The sequence below is a fragment of the Struthio camelus genome, chromosome 1 (assembly GCF_040807025.1).
Source record: "Struthio camelus isolate bStrCam1 chromosome 1, bStrCam1.hap1, whole genome shotgun sequence".
Lineage (NCBI taxonomy): Eukaryota > Metazoa > Chordata > Aves > Struthioniformes > Struthionidae > Struthio > Struthio camelus.
In genome coordinates, this window is record NC_090942.1 from 57,453,155 (window position 1) to 57,467,551 (window position 14,397).

The window sequence follows — 14,397 nt, forward strand, 5'->3', positions numbered from 1 at the left end:
TCTAGAATAACTCTAAACAGCCTGATCTAATGTTGAAGCAGCATCTTACCTGTCAGGTTGGTCCTTCTTTGAACATGGGACTGGATCAGATGACTTTTAGAAGTGCCTTCCAACCTAAATCATTTTATGAGCCTACGATTCCTTTTCTAGCTTATACTATTTTATCTAGAGCCTCCTTTTAATTTTAGTGTGATATAATGCCAGGAATACATTGAATATTTCTGCTAGAATCTTTAAGAATAATGTAAGAGAACAGGACCAAATTTACAACAATAATTTTGAGACCCTCGCTTATTGCAATCTCTTCCCGGCATGACGGCAGCATTTGTAGAGTATCATTAAAAAGTCTAGCCTCAGAATCTATACGTGAAACTATCAAGCTAAGTAACTGGCTATAGTAGGGCTAACCCATGATCTGATACTTAATGAATTACAGAAAGGATCTTATTTTGCTTTCTTTCTTGCAATATGAATCATTTCCAGATGTACAAATTGCTTAGATTGTTGAAAACAGCATTTCTTTCCGATTACTAAAGTACAGCAGGTGGGGAACAGCCAATTGAATTGCTTCAGACAACAGTAGTGGATTGGCTTACCTTGCCAGTAAAGATGAGTGTGAACTTGGCTCACTTTGAATGGCTGCTGTCAGAGACCTCTCTTCATGTATCAGTCAGGGACAATACCTTAAAACATCTAGGTTTTTCTTCCAAAAGGAGTAGTTTTTCATTACATGATCCCTTCCACTAATAGATTGAGGTGCATAAACTTTTCATGGTGACAGCAAGGGACAATTTACCAGCACCTGCAGAATTGCTAATTAATAGTGCTAGAACCAGAAGCACAACCTCAATTTAAGGAAATAAATAAAAATTCTACTTAAATCTTATCCCAAAGAAACTACAAAGAGAAACTGCCCTCTGCTCATCAATAGAAGCTGGCCGTTTTGGGATTCTCCATGGAAAGATATTTCTGAACCAAAGCTGCCTGTTAATCTTTATTGTAGTAGTGAAAAAAGTAAACGCTTATTACAATTGGTAAGGCAAAAGCACATCACAGGAAGCTATTGGCATGTAAAAAGTAAATCAGGTCTTACAGGAGATAACCTTTGCTCACTAAGCCTGGCAATCCAGATCAACCTCTTAATAATGGATGACAATATATGAGCAGAAAGAGCTCCTCTACCAAAATATCCACTTGTAATTAAAGGTGATGACAATGATCTCCCTTCTCCAAACTTCTTTTTTTTTTTTTTTGGGGGGGGGGGTAGAAGGGAGAGAGGAGGAATGAAAAAGAGAATTCTTTCCAAACATATACACCACATAACAAAATAATAAGGCCAAGTGTGACAAAAACATTTATACTGCATACCAGAACGCAGTGAGAAGAGAAGGATTCACACAGTACTTCAAAACTGAGAAGTAACAATTTATCAGTGAGTCCATTGCTCCTCTGCTGAAGGAGCAGCAAGGTCCAAAATGGCCGTTGTCAGCTTCAATAGCCCATGTAGGCTCATTTCTTTTGGAGTGCAGATTTCAAAGTGAGCGGCAGCCCTCATTGCTGCACAGCCGTTGCAGTCATGGTACACCGGCACCATGCATATGCTGCAAATCTTTCAAGGGAAAGGTAGAGACAAACATATCCATTCCATTTTTCATTTATACTAAGGATTTTAAACGGGTAACTCCTCTTCTTTGTAATTATCTTCAATTGAAATCAATTACGTTTATGCTGTAAACTATCAGTGGAAGATTTCTAAAGACCTTGTATACAATATAACAGGATAAATTCCCCCATGAAGCTGTCAGATACTAGCAGACGGCAGGAGTTCTCTATTATCTACAGCAATATTTTTGCCTGAGATCCGTTCAATACAGCAAAGTAAAGGTTTCTGAGATTTAACTCATTTTTTAATACCTGAAAGTACTCCAGTAATCCTAACTGAGTTTTTATCCTTAAGTCAAACTGAATTGAGATACTCAGGTGTGCTTCAGAAATAAAGTGCCAGAATTCATCTACAGATACCAGCTCCCTGTAGTCCATTATGCAGCTGTATTTTAGCAAAGCAATCTTCCCGTGAAAACAGTGCTAGGCAAGAATTTCCACTACCCACTCAAACCTCATTTGAGTCCCTTACAATGCAGTTATAGCATTAAGAAACTGCTGGGCTTGCCTAAGAGCTTAACACTTGCTGCTTGCTACTCACTCTCTGGTGAAAGCTACCTCTCATGGATCAGCTGCTGAAACCGTATCACGTGAACACTTTCTCAGCTATCTCAGTACAGAGTTACCCAGATCAGGCTGCTTATGAAAGGCAATTAAACTACCATGGCCAGCTTCTCAGAAAAACAAATTAGAAGCACTCAAACAAATCATCTCACCTGCATGGCAGTAGTGACAGTACATTCTAGCAGGTTGGTGAACAGCTGGAAAGGGAAGGAAGCATCATCTTCAGCTAGCACAGCTCTTTCTGAAGCAAACATCGGACTTCACATTCAAACTTATGAGCTACTCCTTTTCATTTCAATACAATTGAATTGCTCCAATTTTATTTCAGGCTAACTAGGAGGACAACAGTGAAACACATATGCGAATCATAGAATCACTGAGGTTGGAAGGCACCTCTGGAGATTGTCTAGTCCAACCCCTCTGCTCAAAGCAGGGTCACCTACAGCAGGTTGGTCAGGGCCATGTGCAGCTGGGTTTTGAGCATCTCCAAGGATGAAGAAGCCACAACCTCTCTGTACAATCCGTTTCAGTGTCTGACCACCCTTACAGTGAAAAAGCTTTTTCTTATGCGTGAGTGAAATTTCCTGTATTTCACTTTGTGTCCATTGCCTCTTGATCTTTCACTGGATACCACTGAGAAGAGTCTGGTTGTCGTCTTTAGTCCCCTCCAACAGCTATGTACGCACATTGAGAAGATCCTCCCCTCTCTCAGCCTTCTCGTCTCAAGGCTAAACACACTCAATTCTCTCAACTTCTGCTTTTACGTCAGATGCTCCAATCCTTCCTCCGTGGCCCTTTGCTATACCTGCTCCAGGACGCCCACGTAATACCTAATGCAAGTATGTAACAGTACAAAGAGGAAGCTTTTTGGGTGGGGGGGGGGGGAGGGTAGAGGGGAGATCTAGAGTGATGTTACAAGTCAATGCAGCTCTTTTTGGAGTCATTTAAGAGTATAAATTACTAGTGATCATCACCACTTTAATCCAATTGCCAGATCAACGTCACTTGCAACAAAAGGTAAGCTCTACCTAGGCTGACAATCTTGTCAGATGAAAATTTGAGATTGAATTTGAAATTGAGAAATAAATTCAAGTGACCAATTTAAATTTAAAAGCAATACCCACAATAGACTATTACTGGCATTGTGCTATTGCATAAAACAAATATCCTTTTGTAGTAGCAGTTGTATTACAGAAATTGCAGCTTTAGAGCTTGTTCAAAGTATTATTAACAGCATTATTAGGAATGATGCACCTTAGGGCAGGGTCTGTATAACAAGATCTCAGGTACTACTTTCAACACAAATTTATTAGTTAAAAAAAAAAAAAAAAGCAAGCAAAAAAATCCTGCCTACCACTAATCTCAGTCTCTTTCCAGTAATGATAGTTTTAGAGAAGAGAGCGATAATGTTGTAAGGCACTGGAAAAGCTGTAGTTAGAAATCAGGTCAACTGTAAAATAATTCTAGCTTCCATTTGCAGCTAAAAAAAGACAGTAAACAAAAGGCTATAATAAATCCAATAAAGCATCCCTCCTATTATTCACTGCAATAACATGTTTCATTGTACTGCTAAATATTTAAAGAAACAATTCAGAAAGCAGAAAATCTAACTCCCACATTTTTATTGCTGAACTGATTTCCTTCTGGAACTTTCTGAAAGTTTCAACTGCCACAGGCTTTGTATCTCTCGGTACCACAGTCGGGCAGTCTGAATAGCAAGAAATAGCAGCAATTACTTTGAAAAGTTTGGCTTCCTTCCACAATGGAAAGAATGTGCATGCTCAGCACTAGCACTTCCCTGCGCGCATCTTAGCTACCTCAGAAACGTTTTCTCCCAGAGGCAGTGGACTTCGAGTTGCTAGCTTATCTGAAAGGTAAGGAAGACCTTCACTCCCGAGTCAAATCCCTGCAACAAAGCAGCCATGCATTGCTGAACTTTGAGGCAACAGAATACCCTCTCATAAGGAGGCAGACATCCAACTGGGCAGAGGGAAACAAGGCTCCGTGGATTTGTCAAAGACCATCTTCTTGCTTGCTCCAAAAGGTAAGCGTAATTACGATAGTAAAACTGAATTACCCTTGCATTGGCTGAAGAAAAGAACACTGTCCAAAGCCATACTGAAGATATCCACCACCTGAAATATCTCTAGGATAGGGCTCTGCTCATCCTACCTGAACAAAACCCCAGGGGTGGGAAAAAAAAAAAAAAAAAAAAAAAAACAACCCACACCACTCACTGCTTCTGGATTTCAGCCTGAAGTCATACGTGAAAGACATTTCATATATGCCTTTCACTAATGGAAATCTGTCATTTTCTTCTTTGATCAAGCTGTTCCTTCTTTCTCTAAAAAATTGAGCATCAGCACCTTAAATTGTCCATTCTTGAAAGAGCACCTTGTTTAAAATTTATGTGCCTTTATTAAAACATATTTTAAACAAGTAAGGCTCATATTTCAAAGGGGACCGATCTACCTTTAAACACACCAAGAGGAAAGCCCTAGTTCTATTGTATTTCAAATGACTTCACTGAAGACGACATATGTAAAACCTTCAAGTACAAATTTCCACTTTAAAAATAAAAGGTAAACTCACTACCTCAGTGACAAACTTCTAGAATGATTATCCATTTTACGGTAAATTCTGATTTATCTACTTCAGTTGCAAAAATATTTCTATGCTTTTAAATTCAAGGCAAGTCAACATCCTGATTTTTTTTCCATCCACCATCCACTATTAAATATGGTTATTTAAGGAACCAAAAGGGCGAGCACCAAATGAACAACCAATGCTTCTAGCACGTTTAAACAAGAGTGCTTCACACCATTTACTATGGTAAGGCCCTTTTTAAATAAACATGTGACTCACTGTTTGTTTTCTTCACCAGGAGGTGGAGTCTTGCCATGCCCTTCCATTACAAAATCCTCATGTTCCATCTGCAAAGGCAAGCATTGCAGGTCAGAAATCGGTGAAGCAAAATGCACGTCACCTCAAGTGGCCCTTTTCCTTATAAGACAACTAAGGCAGCCACTTTATCACAGTGACTGGTCCAAAACAGACCATGTAGTTTCTTAGCAACACACATACATCTCCATCCCCATTGCTATGGTATCATTTTACAGCACAATTTTCAGAAAATCTTACAAGGGAAGAAGAATGACTTAATGGCTATAGCAGAAGACCGTCAGCCAGGTCCTAAAACATATCTAGGTCCTAGAACTTTCTCTGTTATGGACTTCCTTTGCTATTCTGAATAAAGATGACTTCTACCTTTCCTTCCTTACATATAAAGCAGGAAACAAAAAATTTACTTCTATGAACATCTCTGGAGAAAAACTAGAATTTGTAAAAAGTCTCATTAACCACAAATGGAAACTCCTGTAAAAGCAGAGTATTTCTTTTGAAAAACAACTTTTATATGAAAAGGAGACTCTCACTGCACATGCATAGCTTAGTTTGCTGGGTAAAAAAAGAGGCCTAAGGGAACCTCAAATAAATGCTGTTCCAATGACAACAGAAGGTAGGCATTTCCTTTGGCTTGCATGATAAAAGACTCAAAGGGGAGACTAAGGAAGTTTTCTGTTTAATTGTTTGTTTTTTAAATACAGTTTTAGCATACATTTTCAGTCATTTTCTTGGCTAGAAAGAATTGCATTAAGTTTGGTCATTAATTATGCACTCTTCATTTAATTACTTAATTCAGCCAGAAGTTCTTGCACAGGTAGCAGAATATTCTTCTCTTTATACAAAAATCCAACACATGCATTTAGTATTTTATATAAACATCCAGATATGCAGTTAGGCAATGTTCTACTTCATTTGAAGTCAGCAAACAGGCCACATCGCAACGCTCAATAAGCCATACAGAAAATAAAACAACTAAATTGTAATCACACACAAATCCATGATCCAATACTATAAACTGGGAATGGAAAGTGGAGAAGAGCACTATTAGTCAGTAAAGACAATATGATTTAGTCATTCTCTGAAGGAAAAAAAAAACAAAAAAACCCCATGCTGCTACTCAGACCTTCCCCCTCCACTCCTACCCTCCCCAAAAAGAGGGAACATTACTCGTCTGTACCTTGATCCGGTTGACAGGTCAAAAACACTGACAAAAAACATTATCTGCATATTGACAGACGACATCTAACAAGGATAACAGACACAGAGACAGCCCGAAGCAAAACCACAAATGAACTCAGAAACTGATGAACTATAAGCTAGAAATGACACCCAGAAGACAGATAGTCAATCCAAAAAAGCAGAAGGTAATTTCATGGTTGTAAATATGTACTACTGTGATCCACAATCAAACTAGTATTTTTGTTTAAAAGCAATGTTTGAAAGTAAGAAAATTCAGCGTTACAGTTTTGTAAGCACCTGAAGACTTTTACCCATGTATTCCCATCATTTCAGACAGAAGTTAGAATCTACTTGTACCTCAGTCTACCTCTGCTGTTCAAGAGCTCTAGCGTGCGGACTCAAACTGTCAAGCTGAGGAGAAAGGTATGCCACTATTTCTATTGTTGGGCATGTTAAAAAAAAAAAAAAAAAGGGATAAACAGCAAAGTAGCTACAGATTTGTGGCTGCACAGCAAAACAGCATGATTATGTGAGTCAGAGTAAAAGTTTAAAAAAGTTATTCTTATACAATTTGAAATTAGGAAGAATTTTAGCATGTTTTACTGTATATTCAGGTGGGCTGGGGAAGGCCTGTTGCTGGTATGAGACAGGTACAATTCATATGTATGGCAAGCAAGGGAACGGTTTGTGGCCAATACATACAACATGCATAATGCTAGACTAATGACATTCCCATCTAAAATAGAAATTCAACTTAATGAAGCTGTACAAGAGGAGAAGTCATAGTAACTTAAGTATAAAACTAGAAAGACTTGAAAAAAAAAATCAACAAAAGAAACTAGAAAGGAAAAGGAAATTATTTTAATAGATGATCAACAAGAAATCTGAACAAGAACTGGAATATCTAGGAGATCGCCAACAAGACAAAGCAGCTGCTGAAGTATAGCCATTAAATAAAAATACAATTGTTGCTTTACTATGAATTTTAAATAAGGAATGCAAGTGATGTAGCTGATCCAGACACATTATTATCTAACATGAATATCTATCCAAATTAACATTTCAAATAAGAGTAGGAAAATAATTAAGAACATATTACCTGGGCTAGACACCAGGGATAACGTGTTTTAAAGCAAACCAAAAAAAAAAAAAATCTATTTTAAGAAATGTTAATCAACTAGCTTTACTTCAGGTGCTAGGTTGAACTAGCTGAAATGATTAAAACCTGCATTATAAAATATTGAAGAAGATATGACAAGAATTTGTCAGCACTCTGAAAGAAAAGAGCTGAGCTCCTTGTAACTTAAAGGAAGACAATGGCAAAGTTTCTCACAAGAAATTCACTAAGAAAACTAGTCACAGAGTGAGAAAGTACTCATGAACATGGAAACTGCTCAATACATAAAGTAAAGAGTAATTGGTAGGTTATCATTGTGGGGAAAAAATTAACAATAAAATGCCTCAAGACACTAGAAGAGGACAAGGAAACTTTAAGGAACTGAATATTAGTCAACTAGAAAACAGCCCTCTTTTTGGAATGGATGAACAACTAGATGGGTAAAAGCCAGTTGGATTGTCAGGCTCAGAGGGTAATGGTTAATGGGTTGTACCCTAGCTGGAGGCTGGTAACAGCAGGGTACTGCAGGGGTCTATCTGGGAACCTGTCCCATTTAACAACTTTATCCATGACCTGGAGGAGGTGATGTAGCACAGTTTAGAGCAGGTAATGGCATGCACTCTGGTCAAGTTTTTAGATGACACCAAATTGGGGTGGATGGGACTAGTCAACACGCCAGAGCACAGGGCTGCTGTTCAGAAGGACCTAGACAGGCTGGAGGAATGGGCCTACAGGACCTTCACGAAATTCAACAGGGACAAATGCAAAGCCCTACACCTGGGAAGGAAGAGCCCCTAGCAACGATATGAGCTGGGGACTGACTAGCTGGGGAGCAGCTCTGTGGAAAAGGTCTTGGGGGTCTTGATGAATAACAAGCTGAACATGAGCCAGCCATGTACCCTGGCAGCAAAGGCTAACAGCCTCCCAGGCTTTACTAATGAGAGCATAGCCAGTAGATGAGGGAAGCGTTTATTCACTCTACTCAGTGCTCATTAGACCATATCTAGAATAGCACACCTAGCTTTGCCTTGCCCTCTGCCCCAGTACAAGAAACATATCCATAAAGTGGAGCAAGTTATGCCGTGGGCCACCGAGATGCTCAGAGGGCTGGAGCACTTGCCCTGTGAGAAGAGGTTCAGGGAGCAGAGCTTGTTCAGCCTGGCAAGCAGAAGGCTTCAGGAAACCTATTAACGGCCATCCGTACCTATGAGGAAGTCAGCAATGAGCCAGGATCATCACAGTGATCCATGGCAAGGGAACAAAAAGCCATGGGCATAGACTGAAACAAGAGAAGCCCAAGAAACTAGAGAAGACTGGGTATAAAAGCAAATGCTTTTCCCCATAAGGACAGTCAAGCAGTGGAACAGGGTGCCCAGGGAGGGGCTGTACAGTCTCCATGCTTTGAGGTTTAAGACCAGATTGGATAAAATCCCAAGTAACCCGGTCTGGCCTTATAGCTGACCCTGAGCAAGAGGTTGGACTAGACACCTCCTAAGGTCCTTTCCTAATTGAACATTCCTATTATTCCATGAACATAAGGACAGATCGAGTTTAGTGTTGAGAGATTATACATAGGAGAAAAACAAAAAACAAACAAGAAAAACCCTAGCAAATTCCCAATCCAGCAAGAACCTACACTTTACTGTTGAAAGCTATAACAACCTTAGTTAAATAATCAAAAAAAACAAACCCAAAACAACCACCAAGCAAGAGAAAAGTTAAGACTATACATAGGAATCATTCAGGAAATAGTAATAAAAGGATTTAAACGGATCCATAGCGTGTCCTCTTTTAGGATACTATATTTAGGTCCAGCCACCGAAGGCTCAAAGAAAAAAAAAACACACACCAGCATTGCGCTGCAGACCTCCCTCAAAGCAAGATGACACATGACTGAAGCATACAAAAGAAAGCTTACCTTGACAGTGTTGTTACAAATGTCATCCTTTTGCTACTGCAGTAAAATAAAACCTAACCTCCTTACAAAGCAACATGAGAGGACATTCAATTAATTGGCAAATACACTAATTAAAAAGCAGACAAATACCTAGTTATTATACAAATGCAACTTGCAACACCAAATTCCACAAGCCCTTGAAGAGTGTATATTTATACACACAAGAAGATTTATATCAGTTATATAAGCTATAAAACATTAGCTATATAAGCTTTTCTGTTTCTGGCCATGAGATCATTTTCTGAAAGTGAAAGGAAAGTTCTCTGTATTGGCCATTCCATAGGTCTGATCCAGTGCAGCAATTCCTGCATTCCTCTAACTGCAGAACCTGGGCTCCAATTGTCTTTTGTTCGCCTGCTTATGTTAAACATCATTTCATGAAGAGTGATTTGTATTTTTCACCTTGGAATTTGAATTTCATTAGAAAAAATGTTAGAAAAATGTTGCACAATTTATTTATTGTGTTCTAAAAATTCTAGTATACATTTTTAAAGAAATACATGTTTCCAGCTTTCCCTGACATTGGAGAGTCAAAATTGCTTTACTGGGTAGCTCATCTTAATTTAAATGGCTAACCCTGACAAAGTACCTTCTGAAAACAAAATTAATGAGCAAACTGACCCAAGAAAATTCTGAGTACGTTATTTTCATTTTACTAAAATTAGTTCTTAGGATCGGCTGATTTATTAGAGGTTTTTTAAATCTACAAATATAAAATTTGAAAATATTTAGGTCTTATTTTCCAATGACAATAGTAAAACCTCACTGCAGAAGGGTTGAGAATATTTAAATTTTTGATAAAATGACTACCTGAGAACAAACTGTAAAGAGGAACAATGGATAACAGTCACAGTTAGCTGGAATCTTTTTTCCTCTCCCACCAACAGTTAAAAAATCTCAACTGTACACTTCTTCCCTAAAAGAGTTTCTCAGTTTCTCTTCACTGTATCACAGGATCTCGTGTCCAGCCCTCCTTCCCTCTTCTTTTTACAGAAGGTGGCGCCCAGATCTCTTACTGAATTTCAGCAATATGCAGTAATTCAGCAACCACAACAGATCCAATTAATTGCAAACATTCTGAAAAGGCTTATTCTAAATTGTTAGTCTCTCTTGATTTACATGATGCATAGGAAAATACACTTGTCCTGAAAACACAGAAGAGGAGTGGAAAATGGAGATAAGACAGGACTCTTGTACCTATTCCATTCCTCCCAAGGACAGCAGAAAAGCTGGAATGACACAGGAGGCTGAGGTGCTTCAGTATGTCTTGAAAGGGCTGCAGGGGGAGCCCTTGATTCCAAGAGCAGAAATTGAGGAAAGCGCCCTCCCCACCTGTTTCTCCTGGCAAGAGCGGTGGGTGAAGGCTTCACAATTCTGCCAGCTGGAGGCAGCAACCAGAAATAGGCCCTTAAACAGCAGGAGGCAAGTCAGTAAAAACCTGCCTTTTTTTTTTTTTTTTTTTTTAAAGTTACTGAAAGATGTTGAATTCAATATTTTACCATTTCAAAGCTTTTTTCCCCTCCTTAAAAAATCCCAATTTCTGTGAATAACCAAATTTTTGACAGAATTTAATACACTTAATGCTCTAAATGCAAAAAGAAAAATTGTTTTATGTTCAAAAGCTATTCATAATTAAATACTTTGAGACTTAATTTCTAATGAATGAGCTATACCAGAAGGAGCTGAGACATAACACATAAATTACTACCTTTTCAGAAGTATAACAGCTGCTACCACGGTCCTACATTACTCTTTCTAAAAATATCTTCAACAAGACCTTTACTCAATAAGTAAATACAATTAATCTGGAGTGCCTAGATAAAGTTGGTTTTGCTACATTTTGTTTGAAGGGTCAGAACATTTCAAGAGCAAAAAATTCAGATATCGAAAAGCATACATTTTCGTAACAAGATTCAGTTGTTAGATGACCTAGTCCACCACAACTGTATGGAGCACAAGAGAAACTAGATACTTTGAGGAACAAGATAGGCTTCTGCAAGAAACTCTATACTTACTATGAAAAGCTATTCATTTTAAATAGTATTTTGTCTTCATCACTTACAGAAATATATAAATGCAGCTTGATCACAAGTAACTTACTACCTTTTCCTACTCATTCAACAATTCCTTTTCAGAGCTGTATTTTTTTTTTTGTTTGTTTCTTTACTTTTACAAAAAAGGATTTAAACAGCCACCTGAGGGAGCAGATGAAGCCTTTCAAGGTTTTTTGCTGAGTACCAGCTCACACATGTGAACTGAAAACCTTATCTGGCATATTACTAGACCTCAGTGAGGAATAGCCAAGGTCAAAAGCTGCTTTTTGCAGATTGTGGCAATTTGTTTCCAATGTCTTACTTACATCACCTGTTTATTCTAAACACAGCCTACTGCAAGCCCAGCTTAAGAAACTGATTCATTTGCTGTTTTACCAGAATTACCACTTTTAGCTCCAGTGCCCCTTCCCAATCAGCAGCAGTAACAGAGCTATTGTAAATGGACCATCAGCATTTCATTTGTCTCATTAACATCTGAAGATTAGGTTGTGCAATCCTATTTAAAGCAAAGTCCAAGCAATTAGTCAGCAATCACTGTTGCTAACAGTTGTGAAAGTCCCTATAGGTGCCGAGCAGTTAGACGCATTTATCAGAAACATCAAAAATATATAGTTTGAGGTCTGATAGAAATGTAACCAATACAAAGGAAAGAAGAGCCAAGTCATCTCTCTTTGAGCATTTTACTATGAGCATTTTGGATGAAATGCACTAGGGGTGAAGTTTTGTCTGTTGCTAGTGAGTAAAGTTTCTTTAGTTCATAAAAATCAAGGTGATTTAGCTGCAAACACTTTTTTTTTTTTTTAAAGAATGTATTTATATCAAGCTAGCCAGCATCGCAAAACATGCATAGAATAGTACCAATTAGTTAGCACAAATTCATCCCAAAAGTACAGTTTTGAGATTGAACCTTAATTTTAGTACAAAGATGAAAGCATTTTAAAAAAAAAAATGTAAACCACTATTTCTAAATTGAAAGAGAGAGAGAGAGAGACCAGTCCTTAAGTTTTCTTCTCCTAAAACAAGAAAAAGCAGTGTATTTTTTCTGAATTACAAACAGCAAAGTCTTAGAGACAGGATACACAGGAAAAATTACTCTGCATTTTTGGACTCTTTCACATTTTCTTTGGACAGTATTGTTGCATTACTAAATTTTCACTTGAACCTATTTTTACCTTTTTTTTTTTTTGGTCAAAGCACAGTCCTGATAGGCAAGAAAATACTGAAATGGAATATGAACCATCTCCTAGCCTACTCACTATTTTCTTCAAGTTTCTCATCAGCATCGAGATTGAGCATTTCAGTGTTATTACAGTCATGCAGTCCTACCTCTTTTTCCTGTTAGTAAGAATCACTGTAATTAATGTAATCTTACTGCTAGGCCACATATCATATTTAGCACTCCTTGCTAATCACAGACTATCATTTTGAATACTAATACACTTAAGATACATATAAACAGTTTTTAAAAATCACTAGCCAAATACCTGTGATATATGCATCCTACTGGTATGTTAATTCCTGACTCAATGTAAATGTTACAACATTAACTATAAATACAAACATTAACATAGTCACTAAAACGTCTATCATTTTTACAGAACAACAGGACAGATTATCAATGGTAGCTCAGTAATTAAGAACAGAGAAGTTATGCAACTTAAAAAAAAATACGTAATTTCAGTTAAATAAGTACCAGACCTAGGAAAATTGCAGCAGCGTTGAAAAACTAGAAGTCTTGCTTCTATCTCCAACTATCAGTAATTCATCATCTGCGCTTGCCCACGCACAAAAAAACCCAAACCAACCTCTGTCCTGCTTTCTATTATAGTTTTTGAAATGTTTGTTATTTACTATCCCATGGAATATCCGAAAGCTTAACAAAAATTCTGCTAGGCTTAAAACGAACAGCTTCAAAGAGTAACTGTTGTCCTGGTGTTAAAAGTGTTGAAATGTTCAGGATCCCAACCACATTTCACACTGTACAGATAAAAAATTAATTTCTAGGGGAAAAATCCTTAACATGTTACTTAGCTGCAAAGTAATGTATTTCAAGTAAGACAGCTCATCGATATATACTAGCTCATCTGAATCTTGCCTTGAAGGCAATCTGAACTAACCCAATCGCTTGCAGCAAGTGATACTGTTTTGCCAGGAACATCTTCAATCAAAGAGGTTTCTTAAGTCACCCAAGTCATGATTTGAAAGCCTGGACATCTATAAAAGCCATTTGAAACCTTCAACATTGAAGCTGCTGAGGTAGCCAAGGATCACACACACAAAAATCCATAGAGCATTCTGAATATAAAAGTGTTCACCATTTCCTGCACCACACTTGATGCACTTGATCCATTTATTGTTGCTGGGTTCTATACATACATAGTCTGGATGCCAGAAAGAGCTGAATTTAGTAACACATGAGCAATTCCCATCTTTTATTTACTTAAGCTGCTGTATTATTCTTCAGCTGAAGACTATCAGCAATTACTGCTTCACACCCCAACACCACCTTGAGCAGTCACTTGTATACTGCCTTATGACTATTTAAGCCAACTGAGTTTATAGTTAATTTACTATTTATGGTCCAGGCACACATTGCCAAGTTACAGCAGTTTAAAATGACAACTCTAAGTGGCTGACATTTGATATGTACGTTGTTAACCATTCTGACACAGAAGAGAGAAAATGTGTTAACTTCTTTCTTGAAGTTAAATTTGGAAAGCTAGATGATACATTGTTACACAAGGACAGACACAAACAATGAAAAGAATTCTTAATGGATTGAGAAAATAGATGGTAATCAGAATTACTTAAGCCTAAATTACACTTTTGCACTACACATTAAACCACCTTCACTGTGCCACAAATATTGTTTGCTGCTGTTAGGACTGAAAGTGGCATAAGCCAGGCATATACAAAGAGATGCAGAAATTATTCTGCCCTAAGAGATCTGACCTGAGAGG

The 14,397-nt window shown here is 37.8% G+C and overlaps 1 protein-coding gene across 8 annotated transcripts in view; it reads right to left on the minus strand.

The window, feature by feature from the left end:
- The window catches only part of TNRC6B (trinucleotide repeat containing adaptor 6B), a 140,577-nt gene that overhangs the window by 93,000 nt on the left and 33,180 nt on the right, over window positions 1-14,397 (minus strand). For 6 of the 8 annotated variants that reach the window (XM_068941437.1, XM_068941386.1, XM_068941394.1 and 3 more), the window contains one exon: window positions 5,092-5,159. The exons of the other annotated variants lie outside the window; for them this stretch is intronic. In XM_068941437.1, coding sequence (XP_068797538.1) covers window positions 5,092-5,159 — 68 coding nt within the window. The remainder of the gene's footprint in view (window positions 1-5,091; window positions 5,160-14,397) is intronic. 8 annotated transcript variants of the gene reach the window in all.